This window comes from Gymnodraco acuticeps, unplaced genomic scaffold (assembly GCF_902827175.1).
Source record: "Gymnodraco acuticeps unplaced genomic scaffold, fGymAcu1.1, whole genome shotgun sequence".
In the NCBI taxonomy this organism is placed as follows: Eukaryota; Metazoa; Chordata; class Actinopteri; order Perciformes; family Bathydraconidae; genus Gymnodraco; species Gymnodraco acuticeps.
Window position 1 is genome coordinate 25,948 of NW_022991808.1, and position 14,779 is coordinate 40,726.

Sequence of the window (14,779 nt, forward strand, 5' to 3'; positions counted from 1 at the left end):
AAAACTCGAACGCCGCTTTATCCACGAACTCTTTCTCAGACCAGACTCTGGAGCGCGGGCCGATCTCCCTGTCAGCCAATCAGAGGGCAGAACACTGTTTACCTGCTGATGTTACGGTAAACAATATGAACTGTATCACTGTACAGGTGAGAGAGTACAGGTGAGAGAGTACTTGTACAGGTGAGAGAGTAACTGTACAGGTGAGAGAGTACCTGTAGAGGTGAGAGAGTACAGGTGAGAGAGTACCTGTACAGGTGAGAGAGTACAGGTGAGAGAGTACCTGTACAGGTGAGAGAGTAACTGTACAGGTGAGAGAGTACTTGTACAGGTAAGAGAGTACCTGTACAGGTGAGAGAGTACCTGTACAGGTGAGAGAGTACCTGTACAGACAGGTGAGAGAGTACAGGTGAGAGAGTACCTGTACAGGTGAGAGAGTAACTGTACAGGTGAGAGAGTACTTGTACAGGTAAGAGAGTACCTGTACAGGTGAGAGAGTACAGGTGAGAGAGTACCTGTACAGGTGAGAGAGTAACTGTACAGGTGAGAGAGTACTTGTACAGGTAAGAGAGTAACTGTACAGGTGAGAGAGTACAGGTGAGAGAGTACCTGTACAGGTGAGAGAGTACCTGTACAGGTGAGAGAGTAACTGTACAGGTGAGAGAGTACTTGTACAGGCGAGAGAGTACCTGTACAGGCGAGAGAGTACCTGTACAGGCGAGAGAGTAACTGTACAGGTGAGAGAGTACTTGTACAGGTAAGAGAGTAACTGTACAGGTGAGATAGTACTTGTACAGGTGAGAGAGTAACTGTACAGGTGAGAGAGTAACTGTACAGGTGAGAGAGTACTTGTACAGGTGAGAGAGTAACTGTACAGGTGAGAGAGTAACTGTACAGGTGAGACAGTACTTGTACAGGTAAGAGAGTAACTGTACAGGTGAGGAGAGTACTTGTACAGGTGAGAGAGTAACTGTACAGGTGAGAGAGTAACTGTACAGGTGAGAGAGTACTTGTACAGGTGAGAGAGTAACTGTACAGGTGAGAGAGTACTTGTACAGGTGAGAGAGTAACTGTACAGGTGAGAGAGTAACTGTACAGGTGAGAGAGTACAGGTGAGAGAGTAACTGTACAGGTGAGACAGTACCTGCTCTCCAGGGCTCCGACCACAATGGCGATCAGGTAGGAGGGCATGGGCACCTGAGGACATTATTATTATTATCAAAGCTCAGTGAGGGGGGGTAAACAAAGAAGGGGGGGGCAGGGTAAACAAATAGGGGGGGGGGGGGCAGGTAAACAAAGAGGAGAAGGACAGCTGCTGACCGGCTGCCTGAACTTGTAGATGATTCGCTCGTTATCCTGAGGGTCCACTTCCTGTCCGTCTCTCACCGCACTCATCACTGCAACCAGGTCCTTAGGGACAGACACCTGAGAGACAAGACACAGGGCACACTGAGACACCTGAGAGACACAGGGCACACTGAGACACCTGAGAGACACAGGGCACACTGAGACACCTGAGAGACAATACACAGGGCACACTGAGACACCTGAGAGACAATACACAGGGCACACTGAGACACCTGAGAGACACAGGGCACACTGAGACACCTGAGAGACAAGACACAGGTGTGTGTGTGTGTGTGTGTGTGTGTGTGTGTGTGTGTGTGTTACCTGAGTGTAGTAGGTGAGTCTGTGTGTGTGTATATGTGTGAGTGAGTGTGTGTGTTACCTGAGCATAGTAGCTGTGTGTGTGTGTGTGTGTGTGTGTGTGTGTGTATGTTACCTGAGCGTAGTAGGTGTGTGTGTGTGTTACCTGAGGAAGACGTGTGTGTGTGTGTGTGTGTTACCTGAGGAAGGTGTGTGTGTGTGTTACCTGGTTGTAGGTGTGTGTGTCAGTGTTACCTGGTTGTAGGTGTGTGTGTGTGTGTTACCTGGTTGTAGGTGTGTGTGTGTGTTACCTGGTTGTAGGTGTGTGTGTGTGTGTTACCTGAGCGTTGTAGGTGTGTTTGACAGACGGAGTGTCCTGGCAGGGAATCATGCTCCTGCAGTGATGAGCCTGCAAGACAAACCCAGGGACCCAAATGTCTCTTTGTTTATGAAAGTGATTGTTAAATAAAGCAGAATAAAGAAGAGGAACTTTGTTTCTTCATCCAACAGGAAGTGTTGAGACTTTAGAAATAAGAGCCGTTTGATGGACAAAGAGTTTATTACCACAGAGTACAAGGCTTCAAACACCAGAAGAAGAGATGCACCTTAACGAGGTATTCAATTAACTCATTCATCATCATATATTATATTCACCTGACACTGGCTGAACAGGTAGGGTTTTTCCTTCCCGGCCGTCTGCTCAGGTGAGAGCCACTGCAGCGCAGTTGCCGTCGGCGACGTCTCATAGGTCACCTCCACGATCACATGCTGCCCTCTGATTGGTCGACACAAACACCTTAGCTTTGTTTTACTTTGAAAGGAGTCTAACAGGAAGTGGACTGACTCACCTGGAGAGGTCGAAGGGCAAGGTGATCTCCAGGGGGGCTCCTTTAAAGGTGTGTTTAGGGCCCGTTGTAAAGCGCGCCGCCTGCCCGTTGGCTTTCACCGAGAACACCTGCAGGTCCCTGCAGTCCAGAGTCTGTACACAATAAACAATAAACAACAATAAACATAAATAATAAACTATAAATAAGCAATAAGAAGAATAAACAATATTAATAATAAGTAATTATTATTATTGTTTATTATACAAATATAAACAAGTCTTTTTTTAAAGAAAGGATAATAATAAATACTAAAAAATAAATCACCTGTCCCTGAATGCCTCACCTGTCCCTGAATGCCTCACCTCTCCCTGAACGCCTCACCTCTCCCTGAACTCCTCACCTCTCCCTGAACGCCTCACCTCTCCCTGAACTCCTCACCTCTCCCTGAACACCTCACCTCTCCCTGAACGCCTCACCTCTCCCTGAACTCCTCACCTCTCCCTGAACGCCTCACCTCTCCCTGAACGCCTCACATCTCCCTGAACGCCTCACCTCTCCCTGAACGCCTCACATCTCCCTGAACGCCTCACCTCTCCCTGAACTCCTCACCTCTCCCTGAACTCCTCACATCTCCCTGAACGCCTCACATCTCCCTGAACGCCTCACATCTCCCTGAACGCCTCACCTCTCCCTGAACGCCTCACATCTCCCTGAATGCCTCACCTGTCCCGAACGCCTCACATCTCCCTGAACGCCTCACCTCTCCCTGAACGCCTCACCTCTCCCTGAACGCCTCACATCTCCCTGAACGCCTCACCTCTCCCTGAACGCCTCACCTCTCCCTGAACGCCTCACCTCTCCCTGAACGCCTCACCTCTCTCCTGAGACGCCTCACATCTCCCTGAACGCCTCACCTCTCCCTGAACGCCTCACCTCTCCCTGAACTCCTCACATCTCCCTGAACGCCTCACCTCTCCTTGAACGCCTCACCTGTCCCTGAACGCCTCACATCTCCCTGAACGCCTCACCTCTCCCTGAACGCCTCACCTCTCCCTGAACGCCTCACATCTCCCTGAACGCCTCACCTCTCCCTGAACGCCTCACATCTCCCTGAACGCCTCACATCTCCCTGAACTCCTCACATCTCCCTGAACGCCTCACATCTCCCTGAACGCCTCACATCTCCTGAACGCCTCACATCTCCCTGAACGCCTCACCTCTCCCTGAACGCCTCACATCTCCCTGAACGCCTCACATCTCCCTGAACTCCTCACATCTCCCTGAACGCCTCACATCTCCCTGAACGCCTCACCTGTCCCTGAACGCCTCACATCTCCCTGAACGCCTCACATCTCCCTGAACGCCTCACCTGTCCCTGAACGCCTCACATCTCCCTGAACGCCTCACATGTCCCTGAACGCCTCACCTCTCCCTGAACGCCTCACCTCTCCCTGAACGCCTCACCTCTCCCTGAACGCCTCACCTCTCCCTGAATGCCTCACCTCTCCCTGAAACGCCTCACCTCTCCTGAACGCCTCACCTCTCCCTGAATGCCTCACCTCTCCCTGAACGCCTCACCTCTCCCTGAACGCCTCACCTCTCCCTGAACGCCTCACCTCTCCCTGAACGCCTCACCTCTCCCTGAACGCCTCACCTGCTGACAGTCAGCAGACAAAGTCCAACACAACCTCACCTCTCTGAACACGTCTCACTAAACTACACACACCTGATCTGTCTACACACACACACACACACACACACACACCTGATCTGTCTCTACACACACACACACACACGATCTGTCTACACACACACACACACACCTGATCTGTCTACACACATACACACACACACACACACACACACACACACACACACACACACACACACACACACACACACACACACACACACACACACACCTGATCCTCTACACACACCTGATCCTCTACACACACACACCACACACACACCTGATCCTCTACACACACACACACACACACACCCTGATCCTCTACACACACACACACCTGATCTGTCTACACACACACACACACAACACACACACACACACACATACACCTGATCTGTCTCTACACACACACACACCTGATCTGTCCACACACACACACACACCTGATCTGTCTACACACACACACACACACCTGATCTGTCTCTACACACACACACCTGATCTGTCCACACACACACACACCCACCTGATCTGTCTACACACACACACACACCTGATCTGTCTCTACACACACACACACACCTGATCTGTCCACACACACACACACACACACACACCTGATCTGTCTCTACACACACACACACACGATCTGTCTACACACACACACACACCTGATCTGTCTACACACACACACACACACACACCTGATCTGTCTACACACACACACACACACCTGATCTGTCTCTACACACACACACACACACACCACACACACACACACACACACACACACACACCTGATCTGTCTACACACACACACACACACACACACACACCTGATCTGTCTACACACACACACACACACACACACCTGATCTGTCTACACACACACACACACACCTGATCTGTCTCTACACACACACACCTGATCTGTCCACACACACACACACACACACACACCTGATCTGTCTACACACACACACACACACACACCTGATCTGTCTCTACACACACACACCTGATCTGTCCACACACACACACACACCCACCTGATCTGTCTACACACACACACACACACACACACACACACACACACACACACACACACACACACACACACACACACACACACACACACACACACACACAACAAACACGAGGAGATAGCTATTGAGAGAGGGACTGTCCGTGTCTCAGCTGGGAGGCTGTTCCAGAAAGAGCTGTCTTTAACGGAGAGGACATTTTGACTGAAAGTGGTCCGTCTGCGGTGGAGCTCAGTCTCCTCTAGTCTCTGACCTACTGCAGAGTCCAGTGGGTTTCTGTGGATGAATTCCCCTAAGGGGGGGGGGCAGTCCATGTAAACATTTATAAATAAAGCTCATATTTTAAAAGACTTACAATGGTCAAAACTCAAGAGATGGTGTTTCTGCAGGTAGAGAGGAGTGCATGAGGCTTCCTGTCAAACACCTTGGCTCTCTTCAGGCGGGATAGAGTCACACAGCGGAGGAAGGACTCTGTGTGACTCTACACCTTGGCTCTCTTCAGGGGGGGATAGAGTCACACAGCGGAGGAAGGACTCAGACAGGAAGAGAGACCTTCAGGGTTCTTCCCGTGTGCAAAGATGACTGCATCAATCGGCATACGTTAGGCAAGTCATCTGGTCTCTGACAGGTGAGACAGGGTTGTCTCTCTGACAGGTGAGACAGGTGTCTCTCTGACAGCTCAGCAGTAATAAGGGTAAAAGTCCAAACAGCCATAAATGAATAAAAGTGACCCAGACAACAGAGATGTAACACTAAGAGGCATTAAATATATCATATTAAATATGTTAAATATATTATATGTAATATTAAATATTAAGAGACCAGACTTCCTTATTTTAAATGTTAAATGATCAGTTCCTTTATTCTCCACCGAGGAGAGATTATTATGAAATAAGAGGCCTTAGTGTTTCATATTAATATAGAATAATATTTAATAATAATAGATACAATAATATAAACGTTAGTATCATTAAGAAGCATTTAATGTTATATTAAATATGTGTAACATATTTTATATTTTTCCTTTCAGTTCAGTAAGATCTGGTGCCCCCTTCAGGGCCCTCTCCTCACGGTAGGAAATGTGAGCTCTAGCTGAATGCTCCGGTTAGCTTCAGTGCTAACTTCGGGTCCGGTACCGGAACATACCAGCGACGTGCAGCCGGTCCTGCAGAGCCTCCACGGTGAGCGCGAGGACCCCTCTGATCACATGGCGGGAGAAATCCACGTGCAGCGCGAGGTTCAGGTGCCCGGTTGAGGAAAGTGGGAAACGAGGAGAAAGAGCACGGGTCCGACATGTTGACTGGTGAGAGACTGGAGACACACTGAGAACACAGGACACAATCCCCGACACACACACACACACTTCCGGGCGAGCGCTTTCACAATAAAGGAGGGCTAGACCCCACTCATGCTTTTAATTTAGAAATATTATTAGACATCATTATTTAAATATATTATTAAAAAAAAAATAGGAAAGAATTATTTTGAAAGGCTTTCTTTTGGTACATTTTTAATTAGGTCATATTTATTTTAATTATCTGTGGAGATTTTTGTATTTTAAGAGATCATTATTCTCAACTAAATAATGACTAAAAACAGATTCAGCAGAAAATCACAAACAACAGAATCTTTATTTTATAAGTTAAACAATCAACAACAGAAACAGGAAGTAAATATCAAAACTCATCACATGACCGTCCTCCACCTCCCGGAACAAGTGACACACACACACACACTCAGAGGAAACACATATCACTATACTCCACTGTACAGAGGGTCACAGGTGGTGGTGTGCGTTTTAGGTCTATATTAATAAGAGGAAACACAGCACTGTACAGAGGTGTCTACAGAGTGGTGGGGCGTTCAGGCTCCTGGTCAGCGGTGCGTTCAGGGCCCCTGGTTAGCGGAAGTCCTCGGCGCAGAACATGCCCTTGGCGCGCCTCAGGATGGAGTCTTTGCTGGCAGTCGTACGGATGTTCTTTTGAAGGAATCTCCAACACGGCAGGGATGGACTCAAGGTGGCCGTCGATGGCGTGGCGGATCATCTCGGCGATGAACTGGTTGATCAGAACGATGCCGATATCGCTCCTGGCCAGGAAGCTCCTGAGGGGGGGTGCACGTGGGGGGGGGGGGCACAGTGGGGGGGTATAGTCAGTGTTAGTATAGTTTAGAGAGGCCTCTCTCTGACACACTGGGACAGGTCGGTTACTATCCAGATCCAACTTAAATATCTCTCTCTAACGCACTTTGTGTGCTAATGAGGGTCGTTTGATTAAAGGGGTTTATTAAGGGCTTATTAAGGTTTATTTAAGGGTGTTTATTTAAGGGTTTACTCACTTGAAGGTCCCCTCTATCTCTGTGACTCTCTGGTTTACTTAAGGGTATAAACGGTCATCTTAAAGGTCCCGTGTCATGCTTCTCCGGTTCTGACCCGTCCCCTTGTGTTCTGTCCCGTCCCCTTGTGTTCTGACCCGTCCCCTTGTGTCCCCTTGTGTTCTGACCCGTCCCCTTGTGTTCTGACCCGTCCCCTTGTGTTCTGTACCGTTCCCCTTGTGTTCTGACCCGTCCCCTTGTGAACGCTCTGCAGAGTCTCAGAACCCTCAGATGTGCCACCCTGTAGGGAGTAACACTCTTGACTCAGAGAAGACCTGATGTGCTGCGCAGAACTCCTCGATGGACACAGACTCTACAGAGAGGCTGTGAGAAACCACTGTGAGTTTGGAACATTGAACAATGTGAAATCTATTCTCGCAGACCTCAACACTGGAAACTATGATCAGTAGAAATGGCCGTTTAAAAAGGTCTACTTTAAAGGGTTTACTCACTTGAAGGTCTCCTCTATCTCTATCTTAACGGTTTAGTAAAGGGTTTATTAAGGTTTTATTAAGGGGTATAAATGGTTATATTAACGGTCTATTTAAGGGGTTTATTAAGGGTTTATTTAAGGGTTGTTTAAGGATTACTAACTTGGAGGTCTCCTATTTAATTACGGGTCTAGATTACGGGTTTATTTAAGGGTTTTATTAAGGGTTTATTTAAGGGTTTGTTTAAGGATTACTCACTTGGAGGTCTCCCTATTTATATTAACCGGTCTAATTAAGGGTTTATTTAAGGGTTTATTAAAGGATTACTCACTTGAAGGTCTCCTCTATCTCCGCGACGCTAGTCTCCTTCTCGACCACAGGAAGTTGGGCTTCCGGTTCTTATTGAGCTCGCCCCCACCCCCCCAGCAGGAACCACCCGGTGCACGTGTCCGTCATCCCCGATCACCGCGATCAGTTTTACGCGCGCAGGACATCTCTAAAGGTGTTCAGAACGAGAGACAGAAACACACCTGAGAATCAGCTGCTTCTTTCACAGAGTCACGTGAGGTCAGCTGATCAACACTTCCGCTTCCGGCTGCGTCCGTCACTGAAAAACATTAAGACATAAATAAAATAGATAAATAATAATAAAACAGTTAACCAGCTGTGGTGCTTTAATCAATTAAACAAGTGTTGAGTGTCAAACTAACACAAAGGAAAACTCGTGAAATAAATCCAGATAAAATAAAACATCTTCCTGTTCAGACCGCACCGTGCTGCCTTCAGGTGCACATCGTTAATCTCAGCTTCCACTCTTACTTAGTCACGAAACTAAACGTTTTCATTAGTTTTTAATAACTGTGTATATATGTTGTTGTAACGCGAAGTGCTTCTAATATACTAGAACTCAGACAGCCCCCTATTACAGGTCCTCAATAGCACAGATCACACCTGCGCATGCTCAAACACAGTTAATCTCTGTTTAGTGTATTCTCCGACAGCACCTTAAAGCCTCAAGAGTCACGTGAACATCACGTGAGAGACAGAAATGCAGCTGAGAAGCCGCTTCTTAAAGAACAGAGGAAAACAACAATAATGGTGAGTTTTTAATGTGCCTGTTTTTACCATGATTTATAATTTAATGAGCTCTCAGTAAAACGTTTGTGGAACTACTGCTACAGTTAGCATTAGCCTGTTAGCTCTGATCCTCTGTGTTCACAGACAGTAGGTTTATAGCATTAGCTCTGGCCATTAGCCTGTTAGCTCTGACCATTAGCCTGTTAGCTCAGGTCATTAGCCTGTTAGCTAGTGATGGCGAGATGAAGCCTTATGAAGCTTTGAAGCTTTCCAGCCAATTGGTTCGCAAAAGGCTTCATCTCATGAGCTTCATCTCACGAGGCTTCATCTCATGAGCTTCATCTCACGAGGCTTCATCTCATGATGCTTCATCTCACGAGGCTTCATCTCATGAGCTTCATCTCACGAGGCTTCATCTCATGAGCTTCATCTCACGAGGCTTCATCTCATGAGGCTTCATCTCACTAGGCTTCATCTCATGAGCTTCATCTCACGAGGCTTCATCTCATGAGCTTCATCTCACGAGGCTTCATCTCATGAGCTTCATCTCACGAGGCTTCATTTCACGAGGCTTCATCATGAGCTTCATCTCACCGAGGCTTCATCTCACGAGGCTTCATCATGGGCTTCATCTCATGAGGCTTCACCATGGGCTTCATCTCATGAGGCTTCATCTCATGAGGCTTCACCATGGGCTCATCTCATAGGCTTCACTCATGAGGCTTCATCTCATGAGGCTTCACCATGGGCTTCATCTCATGAGGCTTCATCTCATGAGGCTTCACCATGGGCTTCATCTCATGAGGCTTCATCATGGGCTTCAATCTCATGAGGCTTTCACCATGGGCTTCATCTCATGAGGCTTCACCATGGGCTTCATCTCATGAGGCTTCATCATGGGGCTTCATCTCATGAGGCTCATCATGGGCTTCATCTCATGAGGCCTTCATCTCATGAGGCTTCATCATGGCTTCATCTCATGAGGCTTCATCTCATGAGGCTTCATCTCATGAGGGCTTCACCATGGGCTTCATTCCTCATGAGGCTTCACCATGGGCTTCATCTCATGAGGCTTACCATGGGCTTCATCTCACGAGGCTTCATCTCACGAGGCTTCATCTCATGAGGCTTCACCATGGGCTTTCATCTCATGAGGCTTCATTCATCTCATGAGGCTTCACCATGGGCTTCATCTCATGAGGCTTCATCATGGGCTTCAATCTCATGAGGCTTCATCTCATGAGGCTTCATAATCATGGGCTTCATCATCATGAGGCTTCATCTCATGAGGCTTCACCATGGGCTTCATCTCATGAGGCTTCATCTTATGAGGCCTTCATCATGGGCTTCATCTCATGAGGCTTCATCTCATGAGGCTTCACCATGGGCTTCAATCTCATGAGGCTTCACCATGGGCTTCATCTCATGAGGCTTCATCTCATGAGGCTTCACCATGGGCTTCATCTCATGAGGCTTCATCTCATGAGGCTTCACCATGGGCTTCATCTCATGAGGCTTCACCATGGGCTTCATCTCATGAGGCTTCATCATGGGCTTCATCTCATGAGGCTTCATCTCATGAGGCTTCACCATGGGCTTCATCTCATGAGGCTTCACCATGGGCTTCATCTCATGAGGCTTCATCATGGGCTTCATCTCATGAGGCTTCATCTCATGAGGCTTCATCTCATGAGGCCTTCACCATGGGCTTCATCTCATGAGGCTTCACCATGGGCTTCATCTCATGAGGCTTCACCATGGGCTTTCATCTCATGAGGCTTCACCATGGGCTTCATCTCATGAGGCTATCATCATGGGGCTTCAATGCCATCTCATGGGGCTTCATCTCATGGAGGCTTCACTCATGAGGCTTCACCATGGCTCATTAGGAGGCTTCACCATGGGCTTCCATCTCACGAGGCTTAATCATGGGCTTCATCTCATGAGGCTTTCATCATGGGCTTCATCTCATGAGGCTTCATCTCATGGGGCCTTCATCTCATGAGGCTTCATCTCATGAGGCTTCACCATGGGCTTCATCTCATGAGGCTTCACCCATGGGCTTCATCTCATGAGGCTTTCATCTCATGAGGCTTCATATCATGGGGCTTCACCATGGGCTTCATCTCATGAGGCTTCATCTCATGAGGCTTCACCATGGGCTTCATCTCATGAGGCTTCATCATGGGCTTTCATCTCATGAGGCTTCATCTCATGGGGCTTCATCTCATGAGGCTTCATCTCATGAGGCTTCACCATGGGCTTCATCTCATGAGGCCTTCACCATGGCTTCATCTCACGAGGCTTCATCATGGGCTTCATCTCACGAGGCTTCATCATGGGCTCATCTCATGAGGCTTCACCATGGGCTTCATCTCATGAGGCTTCACCATGGGCTTCATCTGAACACAAACCCCCTGCTGGTCAAAGTGTGTAAAACAGGCAGACTGGACATCTCAACAGCTCCATCATCTCATACCGAGTTCCCATTGAGCAAAGCCTTAGAATAACTCTAAACAACGAACATAAAATCATATCTTCATGTCAATAATATTGTTTTTATTCCAGTTGAATGATTGTGATTGAAAAGCCTAAGGAGGCTGGTAAACATTGCAAAGAGGGATTTGCATTCCTTCATAAACGTAACCATGTTGTAGCCGGAGAAAGGCTAAACTATATCAAAGAATACATTTATTAACTACATTATCTCATTTAGCTGTAGCTTTTATAAACAACACAAAGACGTAATGTTCAGTCGTTGAACCAGAGACCCTGCGGTCATGAGTCAACTGCTTTCCAGCTGAGCCGCAGCACACACACTGAAGCTCCCTGAAAACACTGCAACATATTTATTCCCGTTTTTATTCCTACATGTGTTTATTCTTATATCTATTTATACTTATGACATGTTCCGACCTCTATATAAGTGAGGGTCTGAGCTCTCTTGATTCCATCGTGTCACCGGGCCCGGGTACAGGAGGGGTGATATGGTTGTTACTACCCGATCTGCAGCGCTGCCCGATCTGCAGCTCTGCCCGATCTGCAGCTCTGCCCGATCTGCAGTGCGCATGTGCGAGATGGTCCGCCATATTGGACAACTCCGGACGGCAACCCAAGTAGGACAACATTGACACAGTAGCTTTTGGCAAAGCTAAAAAGAAAACTCGAGAGAGAGATGAGTTATTGTTGTTACGACGTGACTTCACTATTATTTAACAACTCTTTTTATTGGGTTCTTTTATTTGGGGTTAAGTACATTGTCAGAATAAGTGAGGAATGGATTTAACTTCTGTTAGACAGCTATATGCCATACATTTTGCATACATTCACAGTAAATATGTATTCAGTATGATAGCTGTCTAACAGAAGTTAAATCCATTTCTCACTTATTCTGACAATGTACTTAACCCCAAATAAAAGAACCCAACAAAAAGAGTTGTTAAATAATAGTGAAGTCACGTCGTAACAACAATAACTCATCTCTCTCTCGTTTTATTTTTTAGCTTTGCCAAAAGCCACTGTGTCAAGTGTCCTTCCTGAGTTGCCGTCCGGAGTTGTCCAATATGGCGGACCATCTCGCACATGCGCACTGCAGATCGGGTAGTGACAGTGACAATGGTTCTTATTATACATCCATGGGTAACTGCGGTCAAGCCAGCCCGCACGTGATATTGCGGTGCGCGAATATCCTATGCATTACGGTAGAATCCTGGAAACACTCCCTCTGTGTTTAGATGAGAATAAAACAAAAACTGTCCCGTATCAAAGACTCATTTCACTCCAGGTTGATAGCAGGACATCCCATCTAGTCACTTAGAAAAAATCAGGACATTCTGATGTACAGTTTCAAAATAAAAGACCTTTGAAGTCTCATAACCCTAACCCAGAGACTCTTCCCACCCCAACCATACACTGTGTATCCCCCTACGTGGCACCCGCTCTGGGACTCTGCCGCAGCCTCCCGGACTCTGCCGCAGCCTCCCGGACTCTGCCGCAGCCTCCCGGGTAGAACCAACAGGACTAGCACAGCGTCTTCCCTTCAGCAGTCAGACTGCTGACAATGAACCCCACGCTGTCCCATACTGCCTAGTTGTTGTCGTGTGCTGTGCTGAAGCGCAATTCTGTATTCACTGTATTTATTATTATCTGTGTATTTATTCCTATTTATACATTTCCCATCTATTTACCTTGGTACATACTTCTGATAATTGTGTATGGAACTGACTGTTTTGCACTCTGGTTAGACCATCCTTACATTTAGTTACACTGCTTGCATTTTTGTAATGACAATAAAGTAATCTAATCATATATGAGCTATCATCGCTCTGTGTTTAGATGAGAATACAACACAAACTGTCCAGTAGCAAAGACTCATCTCACTTCAGGGTGATTTTATTTTATTTTGAAACTGTACATCAGAATGTCCTGATTTTTTCTAAGTGACTAGATGGGATGTCCTGCTATCACCCTGGAGTGAAATTAGTCTTTGATACGGGACAGTTTTTGTTTTATTCTCATCTAAAAACAGAGGGAGTGTTTCCAGGATTCTACCGTAATGCATAGGATATTCGCGCACCGCAATATCACGTGCGGGCTGGCTTGACCGCAGTCATGGGTATGATCGTTGTGGTTCAACCGATCTGAATGGCTTCCTGAAGCAGTCACGTGGTATCGACAGGCACCGAGGCTTCGTTTGTCATCGATGACGTCACTGGCCCAAAACGATACAAGCTTCACAAAAAGCTTCGGGGATTACTCAACAAACGCTCCGAAGCCTCGGCGCAATACGTAACATCACTACTGTTAGCTCTGGTCATTAGCCTGTTAGCTCTGGTCCTCTGTGTTCTCAGACAGCAGGTTTATAGCATTAGCCTGTTAGCTCTGGTCTCTGTGTTCCCAGACAGTGGGTTTATAGTATTAGCCTGTTAGCTCTGGTCTCTGTTCCCAGACGGCCTCTCTGACTGCAGGTCTGGACAGGATCCAGGATCAGATCGGCTACCTGGTGATCAGCGAGGAGGGGGTGCTGGCCGTGAGTCACACACACTACACCACACAACTACCAAACTAACGTCTTCTTCTCTGGCTTTGTAGTTCTGGTCTTATAATGTAGTTCCAGAATTACATCAATCATGATTTAAATAAAAGTGTGTGTGTAGTCAGCAGGTGAGCTGGAGAACGATGAGGTCACAGCAGGTGTGATGATGCAGATGGTCCGGACGGCGAGTCGCTTCAGGTTATCAGGAGCAGCCGAGCCTCCATTCAAACGCATGTCAGGTAACTCACCTGTCTGCCCCCTCTCACTCTCACCTGTCTGTCCCCCCTCTCACTCTCACCTGTCTGCCCCCTCTCACTCTCACCTGTCTGTCCCCCCTCTCACTCTCACCTGTCTGTCCCCTCTCACCTGTCTCTCCCCCTCTCTCACCTGTCTCTCTGCCCCCTCCCCCCTCGTCTCTCTCTCCCCCCTCTCACCTGTCTCTCTCCCCCCCTCAGTGATCCTGGAGGACTTTGTTTACATGGTGACTGTCTCCGGGCAGAAAGTCTTCGTGGTCAAACGGCAGAACAACCAGCAGGAGCCAATCAGCGTGTAGAGATCAGACAGGAAGTGAAGCTGCAGTCGTCGTCAGCTCCTCAGTGTGTGCTAATAAAGTTGTTTATGTTTGTATTTAAATAAAAGGTGTTGTGTTTACATTC

General features: G+C 47.5%; 3 protein-coding genes across 3 annotated transcripts in view; 1 reads left to right on the forward strand and 2 right to left on the reverse strand.

The window, feature by feature from the left end:
- Positions 1-6,617, reverse strand: part of LOC117535240 (leukotriene A-4 hydrolase-like) — a 10,170-nt gene extending 3,553 nt beyond the window's left edge. The window contains exons 1-8 of the mRNA XM_034199632.1: positions 6,614-6,617; positions 6,361-6,569; positions 2,493-2,623; positions 2,299-2,419; positions 1,985-2,053; positions 1,318-1,422; positions 1,142-1,194; positions 6-68 (exon numbers count right to left, since the gene is read on the reverse strand). Of these exons, the coding sequence (XP_034055523.1) occupies positions 6-68; positions 1,142-1,194; positions 1,318-1,422; positions 1,985-2,053; positions 2,299-2,419; positions 2,493-2,623; positions 6,361-6,569; positions 6,614-6,617 (755 nt within the window). The remainder of the gene's footprint in view (positions 1-5; positions 69-1,141; positions 1,195-1,317; positions 1,423-1,984; positions 2,054-2,298; positions 2,420-2,492; positions 2,624-6,360; positions 6,570-6,613) is intronic.
- Positions 6,618-6,816: 199 nt separating this feature from the next.
- On the reverse strand, positions 6,817-8,970 carry atp6v1f (ATPase H+ transporting V1 subunit F). The gene is given in 7 exon segments (XM_034199634.1): positions 6,817-7,170; positions 7,172-7,310; positions 8,343-8,391; positions 8,394-8,433; positions 8,435-8,461; positions 8,463-8,505; positions 8,963-8,970. Coding segments are annotated over 7 exon segments (369 nt in total). The 3' UTR covers positions 6,817-7,107.
- lamtor4 (late endosomal/lysosomal adaptor, MAPK and MTOR activator 4) lies at positions 8,963-14,779 on the forward strand. The gene is made up of 4 exons (XM_034199648.1): positions 8,963-9,109; positions 14,037-14,117; positions 14,245-14,362; positions 14,579-14,779. The coding sequence occupies exons 1-4, from the start codon at positions 9,107-9,109 to the stop codon at positions 14,674-14,676; spliced, it is 300 nt and encodes a 99-aa protein (XP_034055539.1). The 5' UTR covers positions 8,963-9,106; the 3' UTR covers positions 14,677-14,779.

Excerpts from the sequence above, each read along its gene's own strand:
- lamtor4 (XM_034199648.1), top strand. Across the intron at positions 14,118-14,244 it reads GCGAGGAGGGGGTGCTGGCC|TCAGCAGGTGAGCTGGAGAA; the intron begins GTGAGTCACACA and ends GTGTGTGTGTAG. Across the intron at positions 14,363-14,578 it reads TCCATTCAAACGCATGTCAG|TGATCCTGGAGGACTTTGTT; the intron begins GTAACTCACCTG and ends TCCCCCCCTCAG.